The sequence below is a fragment of the Cetorhinus maximus genome, unplaced genomic scaffold (genome assembly GCF_964194155.1).
Source record: "Cetorhinus maximus unplaced genomic scaffold, sCetMax3.hap1.1 HAP1_SCAFFOLD_1530, whole genome shotgun sequence".
Classification (NCBI taxonomy): Eukaryota; Metazoa; Chordata; class Chondrichthyes; order Lamniformes; family Cetorhinidae; genus Cetorhinus; species Cetorhinus maximus.
In genome coordinates, this window is record NW_027597470.1 from 5001 (window position 1) to 22500 (window position 17500).

Here is a 17500-nt window from a genome sequence, read left to right on the forward strand (position 1 = left end):
TCTGAACCAGACAAGCAGGCCATAAAAATTCGCCTAGCGATTGGGAACGAAGGTCCTACACAGGCTGAACACACCAGGACTAACAGCAGAAGAGCTAAAGGATCCCCAAAAGATATGGAGGACACTGGGAGACCGGTTCAGAATAAAGTTAAATTCATCGAGCGGAGTTCATGTCATTTCGACAACAGCCGACAGAGTCCGTAGACCCCTTCGTCTGCAGGCGCAGAGAAAAAGGGAGGTTGCTGTGATTTTTCAAACAACAGAGCCAACGGACGGAACTGTTGAGTTGGGGACCACATCCACCCCAGTGGGAGCTTTCCAGAAAGACTTGCTAGATAACCCCACAAAGTATAAGATCAAAGAGCCACTCGAGGATGGACATTAAGTGTGAAGTGACCCTCGGAGGTCCTGGGAGCTTACAGGGCCCGAGTGCCGCCCCCAATTGTTGACCCGCTCACTAGAACACCCAAACCCTATCGAGACATGTGGAAGGTGTGGCCTTCTGCACGCACCAAGGAAACGCTCAGCTTTCCACCCGTTCAGGTGGCATTGAAAAGGGCCACTGGCAGCGGCAAGTGCACGAGGTCAAAAGGCCGACGCAGCCAGAAAGAGCCATGCGCTGATCCAAACAGACCGGACACCACGAGGACCTTCAAGCAAGAAGTCTGGCCGTCCGGTATCCCGGCGGAAACATCCGCACCAGGGTGACCGACAAACCGGGAAGCGACGATGACGCGCGCGCGACCAGATGAAGAGCGGGCGACCTCACCTTTCACACCGTCGGTCCTGTGGGGGAGGGGGAACACCGATAACCATCATGCACCATGTGAAACGTTTGCCAAGATCCAAGTCATCTGCCCAAAGAAAGCTGGTTATTGGCCGGGATTGACGCAAATCAGGGTTAAGCGCCAACGTACTACCTCTGCGGATTCTAAAAGACACGTCCACAGGGAAAGCCATGGCGAAACCTACGAATGTGAAACTTCTGAGGGTACAGTGATTCACCACGTCCACGTGCAGGATCCATAGTTCTGGAGTGTCCTCCTGGGTGTCACAGGTATTCTATATCCTGGAAACTAAAGGCCCAGCGATTGCAGGTCCACTGGGCATATTGCGGCTTCACCTTAGTAACAACCCACGGAATCGGTCAGACATCGCAAGGCAGATCAACCCCAGAAACCAGTCCCATCACCTCGGTTCGCGACCTAACATCGAAATGTCCAGGAGGTTTCGACAAAATTGACAGTTTCAAGGGAGCTGTAACATAACACTTGCAGGAGAATGCAAGTCCCTCAATTGATCCACCACCTAAGTGCAGCATCCACATACAAGATAACATACGAACATACATACAAACATGCGAACAAGGAGCAGGAGTAGGCCATTCAGCCCCTCGAGCCTGCTCCGCCATTCAATAAGATCATGGCTGACCTAATAGTAGCCTCAAATCTGCATCCTGCCTACCCCTGATAACCTATCACCCCCTCGCTTCCCCAGAATCTATCCGCCTCTGCCTTAAAAAATATTCAAAGACTCTGCTTCCACCGCCTTTTCAGGAAGAGAGTTCCAAAGACCCACGACCCCCTGAGTGAAAAAATTCACCTCATCTCTGTTTTAAATGGACGACCCCTTGTTTTTAAACAGTGACCCCTAGTTCTAGATTCCCCCACAAGAGGAAACATCCTCTCCACATCCACCCTGTCAAGACCCCTCAGGGTCTTATAGGTTTCGATCAAGTCGCCTCTCACTCTTCTAAACTCCAGCGGATACAAGCCTAGACTGTCCAACCTTTCCTCATAAGACAACCCATCCATTCTAGAGATTAGATTAGTAAACCTTCTCTGAACTGCTTCCAACGCATTTACATCCTTCCTTAAATAAGGAGACCGATGCTGTACACAATAGTGGAGGCCGAACTAGACAAGTGGAGGATGACTCTATTATCGGAAGAGTACAAGAACACATGGACTGCTGCAGATCAATCATGTGTTATAAAGGAGGGCGGATTATTGAGTGTGTGCCTTGACCCATCACGTTTAAACGCAGCTTTGTCCTTACAAGATATCCGCATTGGAAGAGTTAAATCTGAGATTTTGCAGGTGCAAAATTCTTCTTGAAGCTTGATGCCGAGCACGTCTACCGGCCGGTACATCTTGCGGAGAAGTCCAAAGATCTTACTACATTTCACACCCTATTCAGATGATACTGTTTTCAATGACTTCCTTCCGGGCTATCTGTTCGCCAGGATCCCTTTTCAAGCTCACACAGACTGCATGACACGCGCTGTGCCAGATTGCATCTGTATCGCCGATAAACATGGCTGCTGTGGGAAGAACAAAGCAAGAACCTGACCACAATCTGCACTGATTGGTGCGAGTGGCAGGGAACGAAGGATTGTCCTTCAACAGTCTGAAATGTGACCTCAAACGTGCAATCTCTTCGGTTCTATTTATTCCAGTAGTGGCCCGTGTCCCGATCCAAATAAAATAGATGGTATTAAAGTCATGCCAACGCCTCACGATGTCCGGATCCCTTCAATTTCTCGTCTCCGTACGTTCCTGATTTTGCTGAAAGGTCATCATCGCTAAGGGGACGGTTGAGAGAGGATGTGCCTGTCATGTGGCAGGAAACCACCAATACCTCTGCGGAGCACTGAAACAGTCATTATCAGGAGCATCAGCATTGCAAATTTCATGATCTTAGGGAGACAACCACCCTGGAGATAAATGCGATCAAGCTGCACTTGCTTAACAATAACAATAACCCAGTTTGGCTTCCGCCAGGGCCACTCAGCTCCTGACCTCATTACAGCCTTGGTTCAAACATGGACAAAGGAGCTGAACTCCCGGGGTAAGGTGAGAGAGTGACTGCCCTTGACATCAAGGCCGCATTTGACTGAGTGTGGCATCAAGGATCCCGGGCAAAACTGGAGTCAATGGGAATCAGGGGGAAAACTCTCCACTGGTTGGAGTCATACCCAGCACAAAGGAAGATGGTTGTGGTTGTTGGAGGTCAGTCATCTCAGCTCCGGGACGTCTTTTTCGGACTGGCAAGGTGTAACTAGCGGAGTGTCAGAGGGATCAGTGCTGGGGCCTCAACTATTTGTAACCTCCATCGATGATTTGGATGAAGGGGGCTGTGTGTATTGTCGCTAAGTTTGCCGTTGACGCCAGGGTGGGTAGGAGAGTGAGTTGCCGAGGCGGGAGGTAGAGAGTCTGCAAAGGGATACGGGCAGGTTAAGGGAGTGGGTAAAAATTCCAGCAGATGGGGTATAACGTGGGGAAAATGCGAAGTTGCCCAATTTGCCAGGAAGAATAGAAAAGCAGCGTCTTATTGAAATGGAGCGAGATTGCGGAACTCGGTGATACAGAGGGTTCTGGGTGTCCTGGTACATGGATCAGGAAAAGTTAGTGTGCAGGTGCAGCAAGTGATGGGGAAGGCAGAGGGAATGTCGGTGTTTATTGCGAGGGGGAGATGGGGTATAAAAGTGGGGGGGTTTTACTGCAGCTGTACAGGGTCTTGGTGAGACCACATCTGGAGCACTGCGTACAGTGTTGGTCTCCTTATTTGAAAACAAGATATAAGAAGCAGTTCGGAGAAGGTTCACTCAACTCATTCCTGGGACGAGGGGGGTTTGTCTTATGAGGAGAGGTTGAGCAGGTTGGGCCTGTTCCCATTGGAGTTTAGAAGAATGAGAGGCGACCTTATTGAGACATAGAAGATGCTGAGGGGGTTTGACAGGGTGGGTGCTGAGAGGATGTTGCCCCTCGTGGGTGAGACTGGAACTAGGGCACAGGGTTTAAGAATAAGGGGTCTCACTTTTATGACGGAGACGAGGACAATATTTTTCTCTCAGGGGGTGGTCAGTCTGTGGAATTCTCTCCCCCCAGAGAGCAGTGGAGGCCGGGTCACTGGATATATTCAAGACTGAGTCAGTCCGATATTTGATCGACCAGGGAGTCCAGGGTCATGGGGGTGCAGAGAGCCCCTCCCAACACCATCTCTTTCCCCCACATTCCTGCAAATGTTTCCCCTTCGAGTATTTATCCGATTCCTCCCCTTTTGAAAGTTCCTGTTGAATCTGCTTCCACTGCCCTTTCAGGCAGCACCTTCCAGATCACAACAACTCGCTGTGTTTATAAAAAAATATTCTCCTCATCTCCCCCTCTGGTTCTTTTCCCCGACTCTCTTCAATCTGTGTCCCCCTCTGGTTACCGACCCTCCTGCCCAGTGGAAACAGTTTCTCCTTATTTACTCTGTCCAAAACCACCTTCCTGATTCCGAACGCCTCGATTCAATCTCCCCCCTTAACCTTCTCCGCTCCGAGGAGAACAATCCCAGCTTCTCCCAGTCTCTCCACACAGACTGAAATCCCACATCGCAGGAACAGGAAGAGGCCATTCAGCCCCTCAGACCGGTTCAGCTATTTATAGATCAGTGTGTTTCCATCGGGAGTTCCCTGGAACCCAAGGATTCCGCACAATGTTCAGGTTGTTTGAAAATTGTACCAAGTACGGAAGAATTTTTAAAAAACTATCTACAAAAACTAAAATGATATGCTGGTATTGTACAATCCATGACAGCATATTACAAATATGTGGTATTTAACAGTATTTAACACCACCTTCAACATTCACTCCCTCCACCACCGACGCACAGTAGCAGCAGTGTGTGTACCATCTACAAGATGCACTGCAGCAACTCACCAAGGCTCCTTCGACAGCACCTTCCAAACCCACAACCGCTACCAACTAGAAAGACAAGGGCAGCAGACACATGGGGGACACTACCACCTGGAAGTTCCCCTCCGAGCCACTCACCATCCTGACTTGGAAATATATCGGCCGTTCCTTCACTGTCGCTGGGTCCAAATCCTGGAACTCCCTCCCTAACAGCACGGTGGGTGTACCTACACCACAGGGACTGCAGCGGCTCAAGAAGGCAGCTCACCCACCACCTTCTCAAGGGGGCAATTAGGGAGGGGCAATAAATGCTGGACTAGGCAACGACGCCCACACCCCATCAATGAATTTTTAAACAAGTATAGTTTAATTTTTTGCACAGTTTTGTTGGGGTTTAAGTTGGTTTTTCTGTTTGCTTTACATGTGATATATATTTCTAAAAATGTATATATATGTACCTATGTATTATATATTGTCTATGGTGTGAAGCAGGAGAGACAGAGGGTTGAGGTTCCACAGAATTTCACATTATTATAAGATTCCTTAACTAAAAACTTATTGAGGGACCTCAGAATTAAAGCATGATTGATCTGGATCTTAACCCCATCTACCCCACCCTGGCTCCGTAACCCTGAACCCCCTAAACCCGACAGGAAACTATCCCTCTCAGTTTGGAAATTTCCAATTGACCCCCTCCCCACCACTCCCCACACCGCGACAGTATGTTTGGCGGGGAGAGAGTTCCAGATTCCCACTCCCCACCTGTGTGTGTGTGTGAAGTGCTTCCTGACATCGCCCCCGAACGGCCTAGCTCCCATTTTAAGGTTCTGCCCCCCCTTGTTCTGGTCTCCCTGTCGCCGGCCTTACCAGAGGAAGTGGTTAATGTCGATTGAGGTGAAGTGTCAGACGTGGTTCAGTGGGTCACACACTCGCCTCCGAGACAGAGGGTCACGGGATCAAGTTGCAGCCTGAGGCCTTGTGTTCACACCCTAGACTGACAGTCGGAGAGGCAGCGCTGAGGGAGTGCCGCACTGTCGGTGGGTCAGTGCTGAGGGAGCGCCGCACTGTCGGAGGGTCAGTACTGAGGGAGTGCCGCACTGTCGGAGGGTCAGTGCTGAGGGAGTGCTGCACTGTCGGAAGGTCATACTGAGGGAGTGCTGCACTGTCGGAGGGTCAGTACTGAGGGAGTGCCGCACTGTCGGAGGGTCAGTGCTGAGGGAGTGCCGCACTGTTGGAGGGTCATAGTGAGGGAGTGCCGCACTGTCGGAGGGTCAGTACTGAAGTAGTGCCGCACTGTCGCAGAGCCAGTACTGAGGGAGCGCCGCACTGTCAGAGGGTCAGCGCTGAGGGAGTGCCGCACTGTTGGAGGGTCAGTACTGAGGGAGCGCCGCACTGTCGGAGGGTCAGTACTGAGGGAGCGCCGCACTGTCGGAGGGTCAGTACTGGAAGAAGTGTGGGGGAGGTGAGGAGTTCTCCCCTGTGCCCTGGGGCCCAATATTAATCCTTCAAGCAGCATCACTAAAAAAAAAAAAGACGATCTGGGGTCATAACCACGTCGCTGTTTGTGGGATCTTGCTGTGCGCAAATTGGCTGCTGGGTTCCCTGCACCTGGATGATGGTCGTCAGACGCTTTGGGACATCGTGCAGTGGTGAGGGGCTGAGGCAAAGTCCCTTTGATCATGTCCGCACCCTGATTCGCTCGCCCACCGCCACCTCCCTACCCTCACCCTGCCAAGGAAGTGAGCGCCAGCTTAAAAGCGACCTCCCCGCACGGGGTTAACCCCTTCAGCGCCGCGGAGTCGGACCCGCCCCCGCGCTTAAAACGAAAGCCCCAGGAGACGAGGGAGCGGAGAAAGTCTAGTCGGGGGCAGGCGAGGCTGTGGGTCAAGACGGGAGCTGGGGAGACGGGACGGAGTTGAGACGGGGGTTCGGGGTGTCAGGAATGGCCGGGTTTCCCTCTCTGTGGGGCCCGGGGAGGGAGGACAAGCAATCGCTCTCTTCCATCGCCTGCTTTAGCTCCTGCCACACGTCTCCCGAAGCCTGTTGGAACAGGCTGTCTGTGCCCAGGTAACAGGAATGCAGCCCATTCCTGTCATCAAACCATCAGCTTGGACTTAACCGTCTCCTCACCAACACCAACAAACCGTTCAATCTGAAACTTGGGCGATGCTTCTCCGGGCAGAAGAGCCGGGGGGGTGTTGGTGGGGCTGGGGGTGGGGTGGTTTGGGATGGTGGGAGGGGGCAGTAATTGGGGGGGGTGGGGTGGGGGCAGAAGGGAGGGGGAGGGATGAGGGAAGGGGAGGGAGATGGAGGGGGAGAGAAGGGGGTGAGGGGCAGGAGGGAAATGAGGGAGGGGGGTGAGAGAGAGAGGGGGAGGGGGGTGAGAGAGAGAGGGGGAGGGGAGTGAGTGAGGAGGGGGAGAGTGAGTGAGTGAGGAGGGGGAGAGTGAGTGAGTGAGGAGGGGGAGAGTGAGTGAGTGAGGAGGGGGAGAGTGAGTGAGTGAGGAGGGGGAGAGTGAGTGAGTGAGGAGGGGGAGAGTGAGTGAGTGAGGAGGGGGAGAGTGAGTGAGTGAGGAGGGGGAGAGTGAGTGAGTGAGGAGGGGGAGAGTGAGTGAGTGAGGAGGGGGAGAGTGAGTGAGTGAGGAGGGGGAGAGTGAGTGAGTGAGGAGGGGGAGAGTGAGTGAGTGAGGAGGGGGAGAGTGAGTGAGTGAGGAGGGGGAGAGTGAGTGAGTGAGGAGGGGGAGAGTGAGTGAGTGAGGAGGGGGAGAGTGAGTGAGTGAGGAGGGGGGTGAATGAGTGAGTGAGGAGGGGGGGAGTGAGCGAGGGGGGGAGTGAGCGAGGGGGGGGAGTGAGCGGGGGGGGGAGTGAGCGAGGGGGGGGGAGTGAGCGAGGGGGGGGGAGTGAGCGAGGGGGGGGGAGTGAGCGAGGGGGGGGGAGTGAGCGAGGGGGGGGAGTGAGCGAGGGGGGGGGAGTGAGCGAGGGGGGGGAGTGAGCGAGGGGGGGAGTGAGCGAGGGGGGGAGTGAGCGAGGGGGGGGAGTGAGCGAGGGGGGGGAGTGAGCGAGGGGGGGGAGTGAGCGAGGGGGGGGAGTGAGCGAGGGGGGGGAGTGAGCGAGGGGGGGGAGTGAGCGAGGGGGGGGAGTGAGCGAGGGGGGGGAGTGAGCGAGGGGGGGGAGTGAGCGAGGGGGGGGAGTGAGCGAGGGGGGGGAGTGAGCGAGGGGGGGAGTGAGCGAGGGGGGGGAGTGAGCGAGGGGGGGAGTGAGCGAGGGGGGGGAGTGAGCGAGGGGGGGAATGAGCGAGGGGGGGAATGAGCGAGGGGGGGAATGAGCGAGGGGGGAATGAGAGAGGGGGGGAATGAGAGAGGGGGGGAATGAGAGAGGGGGGGAATGAGAGAGGGGGAGGGGGAATGGGAATGAGAGAGGGGGAGGGGGAATGAGAGAGGGGGAGGGGGAATGAGAGAGGGGGAGGGGGAATGAGAGAGGGGGAGGGGGAATGAGAGAGGGGGAATGAGAGAGGGGGAGGGGGAATGAGAGAGGGGGAGGGGGAATGAGAGAGGGGGAGGGGGAATGAGAGAGGGGGAGGGGGAATGAGAGAGGGAAGGGAATTGGGAGTGGGGAATGGGGAGAGGGGGAGGGGATGGGGAGAGGGGGAGAGGGAGAGAGGGACGATGGAGGAAGGGGAGAGGGGGAGATGGGGAGGGTAATGGGGAGAGGGGGACGATGGAGGAAGGAGGGGTTTGGAGAGGGGGAGGGGGAGAGGGGGACGATGGAGGGAGGGGAAGGGGGGGTTGGATAGTGGAAGGGGAGGGGGAGAGGGGGACGATGGAGGGAGGGGAAGGGGGGGGTTGGAGAGGGGAAGGGGAGGGGGAGAGGGGGACGATGGAGGAGGAGGGGGGGTTGGAAAGGGGAGTGGGCCTTTACCTGATGATGACACACTGATTCTCGCTGTCGATGATCATGTTCCGATACATATTGTCAGCCAGGGCGTAGATGTGAGGGGGGTTCTCATACTGGGCCTGTGTAAACAGAACATACATCTCATTACAGAGCAACACCCACCTCCCCCCCCGGAAATACCCACCCCCCCAAAACCAGGGGCAGGGGCAAAGGGGTGGTGGGGAAATGCCCCCAGCCGCTCCCCGATGCTCTCTGGCCTACGTGACTCCTGGCCAACACCACATCATCAGCCCATAAATGGCCCTCCAGAGAGGCTCGGTGAGCCAAACTGTTTCAAATGGTCTAAGGACGTAACTTTGCAATGACCCACCCCCCCCCCCCAAAACCCCTTCTTGAACCCCCGCCACCCCCCACTCCCCCAAACGAGTTTTCTAAACACCCCCCTCTTTCCTCTCATGACAATACTTACCTGAGGGTCACACTCCAATCCCTAAACACACTCCCAAAAGCACACCAATGGCCAGGAATCTCTTTGGGGTATTCAGAACCCTGGTTAGGCCTCAGGCCTCAGGCCTCAGCTGGAGCGCTGTGTCCACTTCCGGGCCCCGCACTTTAGGGAGGAGGTCAAGGCCCTCGGAGAGGGATGCGGGAGGGAGATTTACCCCGAACGGGACCCGGGATGAGGGGACTTCAGTCCGTGTGGGAGAGACTGGGAGAAGCCGGGATCGTTCTCCTCAGAGCGGAGAAGGTTAAGGGGGAGATTGGATCGAGGCGTTCGGAATCAGGAAGGTGGTTTTGGACAGAGTAAATAAGGAGAAACTGTTTCCACTGGGCAGGAGGGTCGGTAACCAGAGGGGGACACAGATTGAAGAGAATCGGGGAAAGAACCAGAGGGGGAGATGAGGAGAGTTTATTATTTTTATAAACACAGCGAGTTGTTGTGATCTGGAAGGCGCTGCCTGAAAGGGCGGTGGAAGCAGATTCAATAGGAACTTTCAAAAGGGGGGGAATCGGATAAATACCTGAAGGGGAAACATTTGCCGGGTGATGGGGGGGGAAAAGAGCAGTGGTGGGGGATTGGGGACTAATCGGACAGCCCTTTCAAAAGAGCCAGCGCAGGGACAATGGGCTGAATGGCCTCCTGTGCTGCAAGAGCTTAGGCTTGCGGGTCGAGAGGGGAATTGAGTGAAAAGGTTTCCCTTTCAAGGGGGGGGTTTGGTGGCTGCTTTGCCTTGATTGACACCAGGGGGAGCTGCAAAAAAAATTGAGCCTCAGGCTTCGGCCTTCGGGAGGCCCTTATCACGATAAGGCCTCAAATCGGGAACAATTCGGCCTCCACCCCCTACAGAAGCTAAAACCTTAACCCGTCAAAAGATACGTGATTCAATGGCACACGTCCTCCTCCCAGTTGGTCCGGGCCTGCATTACCAAGGTTACTGGGCCTGTGCCAACGACTTAACTCCTCAGCCTAACCCAGAGAGAGAGAGAGAGAGAAAACAATTCAGCGGAGGGCCGACCCCGAAAGGGCAGGCCTGGTTAAATATTAGCCAGGGGCCTGGTGGCTGGTGTTCCTTTGCCTTGCTTGAAGGGGGTGAACCTGATCAAAGCGATCTTAAAAAGCGACGAGGCTTAAACAAAATGGAGGGAGGCAGCCTGCCCCCAGGGTTCTGCCTTTCAGCCCCGCGGGGAAGCCAGCCATTCAGGTTTCCCAACCGTTTATCTAAATTCCTCTCAGCGAGAGGGCGAAACAGCGCAGCAGGGAGACCATTCGGCCCATCGGGCCCTGTGCTAGCTCTTTGAAAGATCCCTCCAATTCGTCCCCGCTCTCCGCGAACCATGTTAGACGGGGAAGTGTTGGGGGCGTGGGGGGGAGGGGGGGGACGAGGTATTCGACGGGTCGCGGACAAAAAAGCGGGAGCCGCGCGGCGAGCGCCAAGAGCCGGCAGGGGGCGCGAAGGGCCGAGCGGCCTCCTTCTGTGCGGTGAACCCTCCCCCCCTCCCCGGCAATCTACGGGCGTGAGTTTCTGGCCGACGAGGACTGAAGGTTGCTGGAAACGAGAGGACAGGTTAACCGGGGCGTTCTGTCCTGACACTCCTAGCGGACAAATGCAAAAATACCAAATTTCAAAGGGACCGCGGTGATTTACCCGGCAAGTCGGCTCGGATTAGCCGCGGAGGAAGCGACGAGGGGTTGGGGGGGGGAACTGACATCATCCTGCATTTCTCCAGCGCCTTCCAAGCGCTCGGCAGAGGGTTTACGACGCTCGCTCGGCCGACGCGCTGCCAGAGATGCGGGCACAGCAAGCTCCCGCAAACAGCAACGTGATAAACGGCCGGATGGTCCCGTCCTGCGGGGGGGAGGGGTGAGGGGGTCGGTTGAGGGGCTAAAACGTTGACCCAGCGGGGAAGAAATCGGGTAGCAGAAAAAAAATCACGGATCTTTTTTCTTTATCCTTTCACCGGATGTGGGCATTGCGGGCAAGGTCAGAATTTGCTGCCCGTTCCGAGATGCCCCCTCGAGCTGAGCGGGCTCGCTCGGCCATTTCAGAGTCGACCACATGGCCGTGGGGTCTGGAGTCACGTGTAGGCCAGACTGGGTAAGGACGGCAGATTTCCTTCATAAAAGGGGCATTAGTGAACCAGATGGGTTTTTGCGACAATCCATGATGGTTGCCATAGTTGACGTTACTGAGACTCACTTTTCCATTCCAGATTTTATTAACTGAATTTAAATTCCACCAATTGCCGTGGTGGGATTTGAACCCGTGGCCCCCAGAGCATCAGCCTGGGCCTCGGTGTTACTAGCCCAGTGACATTTCCCCTAGGCCACTGTCCCTAGTACCACAGTGTTATTCACAGCAATGAAACAAGACTTACCGCTCCCTGGTAGAGTTCCACCTCCCGGTCGGTGAAGTAGGGCATTTGTTTGAAGGGGTTCACAGAGATCAGCACAGAGCCGATGTAAGTCTGAATTCACGGAGTTAAAGACACAACCAGAAGGATTTGAAACTCTCCGGCTTGGAGTTCCCTCACCCGCACCCCACACACAGCAGCTCCCCCCTCTGTCAACGACAATACACAGCCCGTCCCCACCAGTACTGTACCCCAGTGTTATACAGTGACAGACCCGTCCGCACCAGTACTGTACCCCAGTGTTATACAGTGACAGACCCGTCCCCACCAGTACTGTACCCCAGTGTTATACAGTGATAGACCCGTCCCCACCAGTACTGTACCCCAGTGTTATACAGTGACAGACCCGTCCCCACCAGTACTGTACCCCAGTGTTATACAGTGACAGACCCATCCCCACCAGTACTGTACCCCAGTGTTATACAGTGACAGACCCGTCCGCACCAGTACTGTACCCCAGTGTTATACAGTGACAGACCCGTCCCCACCAGTACTGTACCCCAGTGTTATACAGTGACAGACCCGTCCCCACCAGTACTGTACCCCAGTGTTATACAGTGACAGACCCGTCCCCACCAGTACTGTACCCCAGTGTTATACAGTGACAGACCCGCCCCCACCAGTACTGTACCCCAGTGTTATACAGTGACAGACCTGTCCCCACCAGTACTGTACCCCAGTGTTATACAGTGACAGACCTGTCCCCACCAGTACTGTACCCCAGTGTTATATAGTGACAGACCTGTCCCCACCAGTACTGTACCCCAGTGTTATACAATGACAGACCCGTCCCCACCAGTACTGTACCCCAGTGTTATACAGTGACAGACCTGTCCCCACCAGTACTGTACCCCAGTGTTATACAGTGACAGACCCGTCCCCACCAGTACTGTACCCCAGTGTTATACAGTGACAGACCCGTCCCCACCAGTACTGTACCCCAGTGTTATACAGTGACAGACCCGTCCCCACCAGTACTGTACCCCAGTGTTATACAGTGACAGACCCGTCCCCACCAGTACTGTACCCCAGTGTTATACAGTGACAGACCCGTCCCCACCAGTACTGTGCCCCAGTGATCATTGTTGAATGAAAAACTGGCCTCCAGCATCGGGGAGAACTCTCGAACCCCCCACCTCCATTTTTCTTCCAATAGACGTCGTGGGATCTTTACAACCATCTGAGAGGAGAAGGCAGGGCATTGGTTTAATGTATCATCCTGAAAGACGGTGACAGTGCGGCACTCCCTCAGTACTGACCCTCCGACAGTGCGGCGCTGCCTCAGCACTGACCCTCCGACAGTGCGGCGCTGCCTCAGCACTGACCCTCCGACAGTGCGGCGCTGCCTCAGCACTGACCCTCCGACAGTGCGGCGCTCCCTCAGCACTGACCCTCCGACAGTGCGGCGCGCCCTCAGCACTGACCCTCCGACAGTGCGGCGCTCCCTCAGCACTGACCCTCCGACAGTGCTGCGCTCCCTCAGCACTGACCCTCCGACAGTGCGGCGCGCCCTCAGTACTGACCCTCCGACAGTGCGGCGCGCCCTCAGTACTGACTCTCCGACAGTGCGGCGCGCCCTCAGCACTGACCCTCCGACAGTGCGGCGCGCCCTCAGCACTGACCCTCCGACAGTGCGGCGCGCCCTCAGCACTGACCCTCCGACAGTGCGGCGCGCCCTCAGCACCGACCCTCCGACAGTGCGGCGCGCCCTCAGCACCGACCCTCCGACAGTGCCGCGCTCCCTCAGCACCGACCCTCCGACAGTGCGGCGCTCCCTCAGCACTGACCCTCCGACAGTGCGGCGCTCCCTCAGCACAGACCCTCCGACAGTGCGGCGCTCCCTCAGTACCGACCCTCCGACAGTGCGGCGCTCCCTCAGTACCGACCCTCCGACAGTGCGGCGCTCCCTCAGCACTGACCCTCCGACAGTGCTGCGCTCCCTCAGCACCGACCCTCCGACAGTGCGGCGCGCCCTCAGCACCGACCCTCCGACAGTGCGGCGCGCCCTCAGCACCGACCCTCCGACAGTGCGGCGCGCCCTCAGCACCGACCCTCCGACAGTGCGGCGCGCCCTCAGCACCGACCCTCCGACAGTGCGGCGCGCCCTCAGCACCGACCCTCCGACAGTGCGGCGCACCCTCAGCACCGACCCTCCGACAGTGCGGCGCGCCCTCAGCACCGACCCTCCGACAGTGCGGCGCGCCCTCAGCACCGACCCTCCGACAGTGCGGCGCGCCCTCAGCACCGACCCTCCGACAGTGCGGCGCGCCCTCAGCACCGACCCTCCGACAGTGCGGCGCGCCCTCAGCACCGACCCTCCGACAGTGCGGCGCCCCCTCAGCACCGACCCTCCGACAGTGCGGCGCCCCCTCAGCACCGACCCTCCGACAGTGCGGCGCTCCCTCAGTACCGACCCTCCGACAGTGCGGCGCTCCCTCAGCACCGACCCTCCGACAGTGCGGCGCCCCCTCAGCACCGACCCTCCGACAGTGCGGCGCTCCCTCAGCACCGACCCTCCGACAGTGCGGCGCTCCCTCAGCACTGACCCTCCGACAGTGCAGCGCTCCCTCAGCACTGACCTTCCGACATTTGAAATTTGCGCAGCCCGTCCAACCTAAACGGTTGGCGGGCGGGCGAAAAGGCCAAGCGGCCTTTACATTTTTTTCAAGGAAGCCTCATCCATAAGACCATAAGACATAGGAGCAGAAATTAGGCCACTCGGCCCATCGAGTCTGCTCCGCCATTCAATCATGGCTGATAAGTTTCTCAACCCAATTCTCCCACCGTCTCCCCGTAACCTTTGATCCCCTTACCAATCAAGAACCTATCGATCTCGGTCTTAAATACACTCAATGACCTGGCCTCCACAGCCTTCTGTGGCAATGAATTCCATAGATTCACCACTCTCTGGCTAAAGAAGTTTCTCCTCATCTCTGTTCCAAAAGGTCTTCCCTTTACTCTGAGGCTGTGCCCTCGGGTCCTAGTCTCTCCTACTAATGGAAACATCTTCCCCACGTCCACTCTATCCAGGCCTTTCAGTATTCTGTAAGTTTCAATCAGATCCCCCCCTCATCCATCTAAACTCCATCGAGTATAGACCCAGAGTCCTCAAACATTCCTCATATGTTAAGCCTTTCATTCCTGGGATCGTTCTTGTGAACCTCCTCTGGACCCTCTCCAGGGCCAGCACATCCTTCCTGAGATACGGGGCCCAAAATTACTCACAATATTCTAAATGTGGTCTGACCAGAGCCTTATAAAGCCTCAGCAGCACATCCCTGCTTTTATATTCAAGTCCTCTCGAAATAAATGCCAACATTGTATTTGCCTTCCTAACTACCGACTCAACCTGCAAGTTAACCTTAAGAGAATCCTGGACTAGGACTCCCAAGTCCCTTTGCACTCCAGATTTCTGAATTCTCTCCCCATTTAGAAAATAGTCTATGTCTCTATTCTTCCTACCAAAGTGCATGACCTCACACTTCCCCACATTGTATTCCATCTGCCACTTCTTTGCCCATTCTCCTAACCTGTCCAAATCCTTCTGCAGCCTCCCCGCCTCCTCAATACTACCTGTCCCTCCACCTATCTTTGTATCATCTGCAAACTTAGCCAGGATGCCCTCAGTTCCTTCATCTAGATCATTAATGTATAAAGTGAAAAGTTGTGGTCCCAACACTGACCCCTGCGGAACTCCACTAGTCACTGGCCGCCATCCTGAGAAGGACCCCCTTATCCCCACTCTCTGCCTCCTGCCAGACAACCAATCTTCTATCCATGCTAGTACCTTGCCTCTAACACCATGGGCTCTTATCTTACTGAGCAGCCTCCTGTGCGGCACCTTGTCAAAGGCCTTCTGGAAGTCCAAGTAGATAACATCCATTGGCTCCCCTTTGTCTAACCTACTCATTACCTCCTCAAAGAATTCTAACAGATTTGTCAGGCATGACCTCTCCTTGATGAAACCATGCTGACTTTGCCCTATTTTACCATGCACTTCCAAGTATTCTGAAATCTCATCCTTAATAATTGACTCTAAAATCTTACCAACAACCGAGGTCAGGCTAATCGGCCTGTAATTTCCCGTCTTTTGCCTCACTCCCTTCTTAAACAGGGGGGGTTACATTAGCGATTTTCCAGTCCTCTGGGACCCTCCCTGACTCCAGTGATTCCTGAAAGATCACCGCTAACGCCTCCACTATCTCTTCAGCTATCTCCTTCAGAACTCTGGGGTGTAATCCATCTGGTCCAGGTGATTTATCCACCTTCAGACCTTTCAGTTTTCCTAGCACCTTCTCCTTGGTAATGTCCACCATACTCACCTCTGCCCCCCGACTCTCTTGAACTTTGGGGATGTCACTCATGTCTTCCACCGTGAAGACTGACGCAAAGTACCTATTCAGTTCCTCCGCCATTTCTTTGTTCCCCACTACTACTTCTCCAGGGTCATTTTCCAGCGGCCCAATGTCCACTTTTGCCTCTCTCTTACCCTTTATATATCTAAAAAAAAACTCTTGCAATCTTCTTTTATATTACTGGCTAGTTTACCCTCATATTTAATCTTCTCCCTCCTTATTTCTTTTTTAGTTGTCCTCTGTTGGTCTTTGTAGGCTTCCCAATCCCCTGGTTTCCCACTGCTCTTCGCCGCTTTTTATGCTTTCTCTTTAGCTTTTATGCTGTCCCTGACTTCCCTTGTCAGCCGTGGTTGCCTCGTCCTCCCTTTAGTATGCTTCTTCTTCCTAGGGATGAATTTTTGCTGTCTCTCCCAAATTACTCCCAGAAACTCCTGCCATTGCTGTTCCACTGTCTTTCCTGCTAGGCTCATCTCCCAGTCAATTCTGGCCAGCTCCTCCCTCATGCCTCTGTAGTTACCTTTATTCAACTGTAATACCGTTACATCCGATTCCAGCTTTTTCCTCTCAAATTGCAGGGTAAATTCTATCATATTATGGTCACTTCCTCCTAAGGGTTCCTTCACCTTAAGCTCCCTTATCAAATCTGCCTCATTACACATCACTAAATCTAGAATTGCCTGTTCCCTAATGGGCTCCACCACGAGCTGCTCCAAAAAGCCATCTCGTAGACATTCCACAAATTCCTTTTCTTGGGATCCATTCCCAACCTGATTTTCCCAGTCTACCTGCATATTGAAATCCCCCATGATCACTGTAACCTTGCCTTTCTTACACACCTTTTCTATCTCCTGGTGTATCTTGTGCCCCACATCCTGACTACTGTTTGGAGGCCTGTACATAACTCCCATTATGGTTTTTTTACCTTTGCGGTTCCTCAACTCTACCCACACAGATTCTACATCATCTGACCCTATGTCGTTTCTTGCTATCGATTTAATTTCATTTCTTACTAACAAAGCAACCCCACCCCCTCTGCCAACCTGCCTATCTTTTCGATAGGATGTATATCCTTGGATATTTAGCTCCCAGTCCTGATCCCCTTGCAGCCATGTCTCCGCGATGCCCACCACATCATACCTGCCAATTTCAATCTGCGCCACAAGCTCATTTACCTTATTTCGTATACTGCGTGCATTCAGATACAACACCTTCTGTCCCGTATTTCCCCTCCCCTTTCTCATTGTCGTCCCTTTATCTGATGTGCTTGAAGTTAGATTCCTAGCCCTTTCCAAACACTCTGTCCTATTTTGTGTTCTGGAGACTTTAATAGCCTCTCCTGGGCTCTCCTTTCTTTTCAGTTTTTTCATAATTTTCCATGAAGTTGAATCCACCCCCCCACACGCTAACCTGCTGCTTTGTTTCCCATTAGTCATACTTCTTGGAGTTTTACCCTTCCCTCCAACCCCTACTTCCTAGTTTAAAGTCCTGTTGACCACCCTATTTACCCTTTTCGCTAGAACATTGGTCCCAGATCGGTTCAGGTGGAGATTGTCCCAACGGTACAGATCCCTCCTGTTCCAATACTGACGCCAGTGCCCCACGAAATGGAACCCCTCTTTCCCGCACCACTCCTTTAGCCACGTGTTTACTTCCCTTA

The 17500-nt window shown here is 54.6% G+C and overlaps 1 protein-coding gene across 1 annotated transcript in view; it reads right to left on the reverse strand.

Annotated features, from left to right (window-relative positions):
- Positions 1-539: 539 nt before the first annotated feature.
- The window catches only part of LOC144676343 (unconventional myosin-If-like), a 52195-nt gene continuing 35234 nt past the window's right edge, over positions 540-17500 (reverse strand). Inside the window, exons 3-5 of the mRNA XM_078536788.1 lie at positions 11453-11542; positions 8600-8694; positions 540-786 (exon numbers count right to left, since the gene is read on the reverse strand). Of these exons, the coding sequence (XP_078392914.1) occupies positions 540-786; positions 8600-8694; positions 11453-11542 (432 nt within the window). The remainder of the gene's footprint in view (positions 787-8599; positions 8695-11452; positions 11543-17500) is intronic.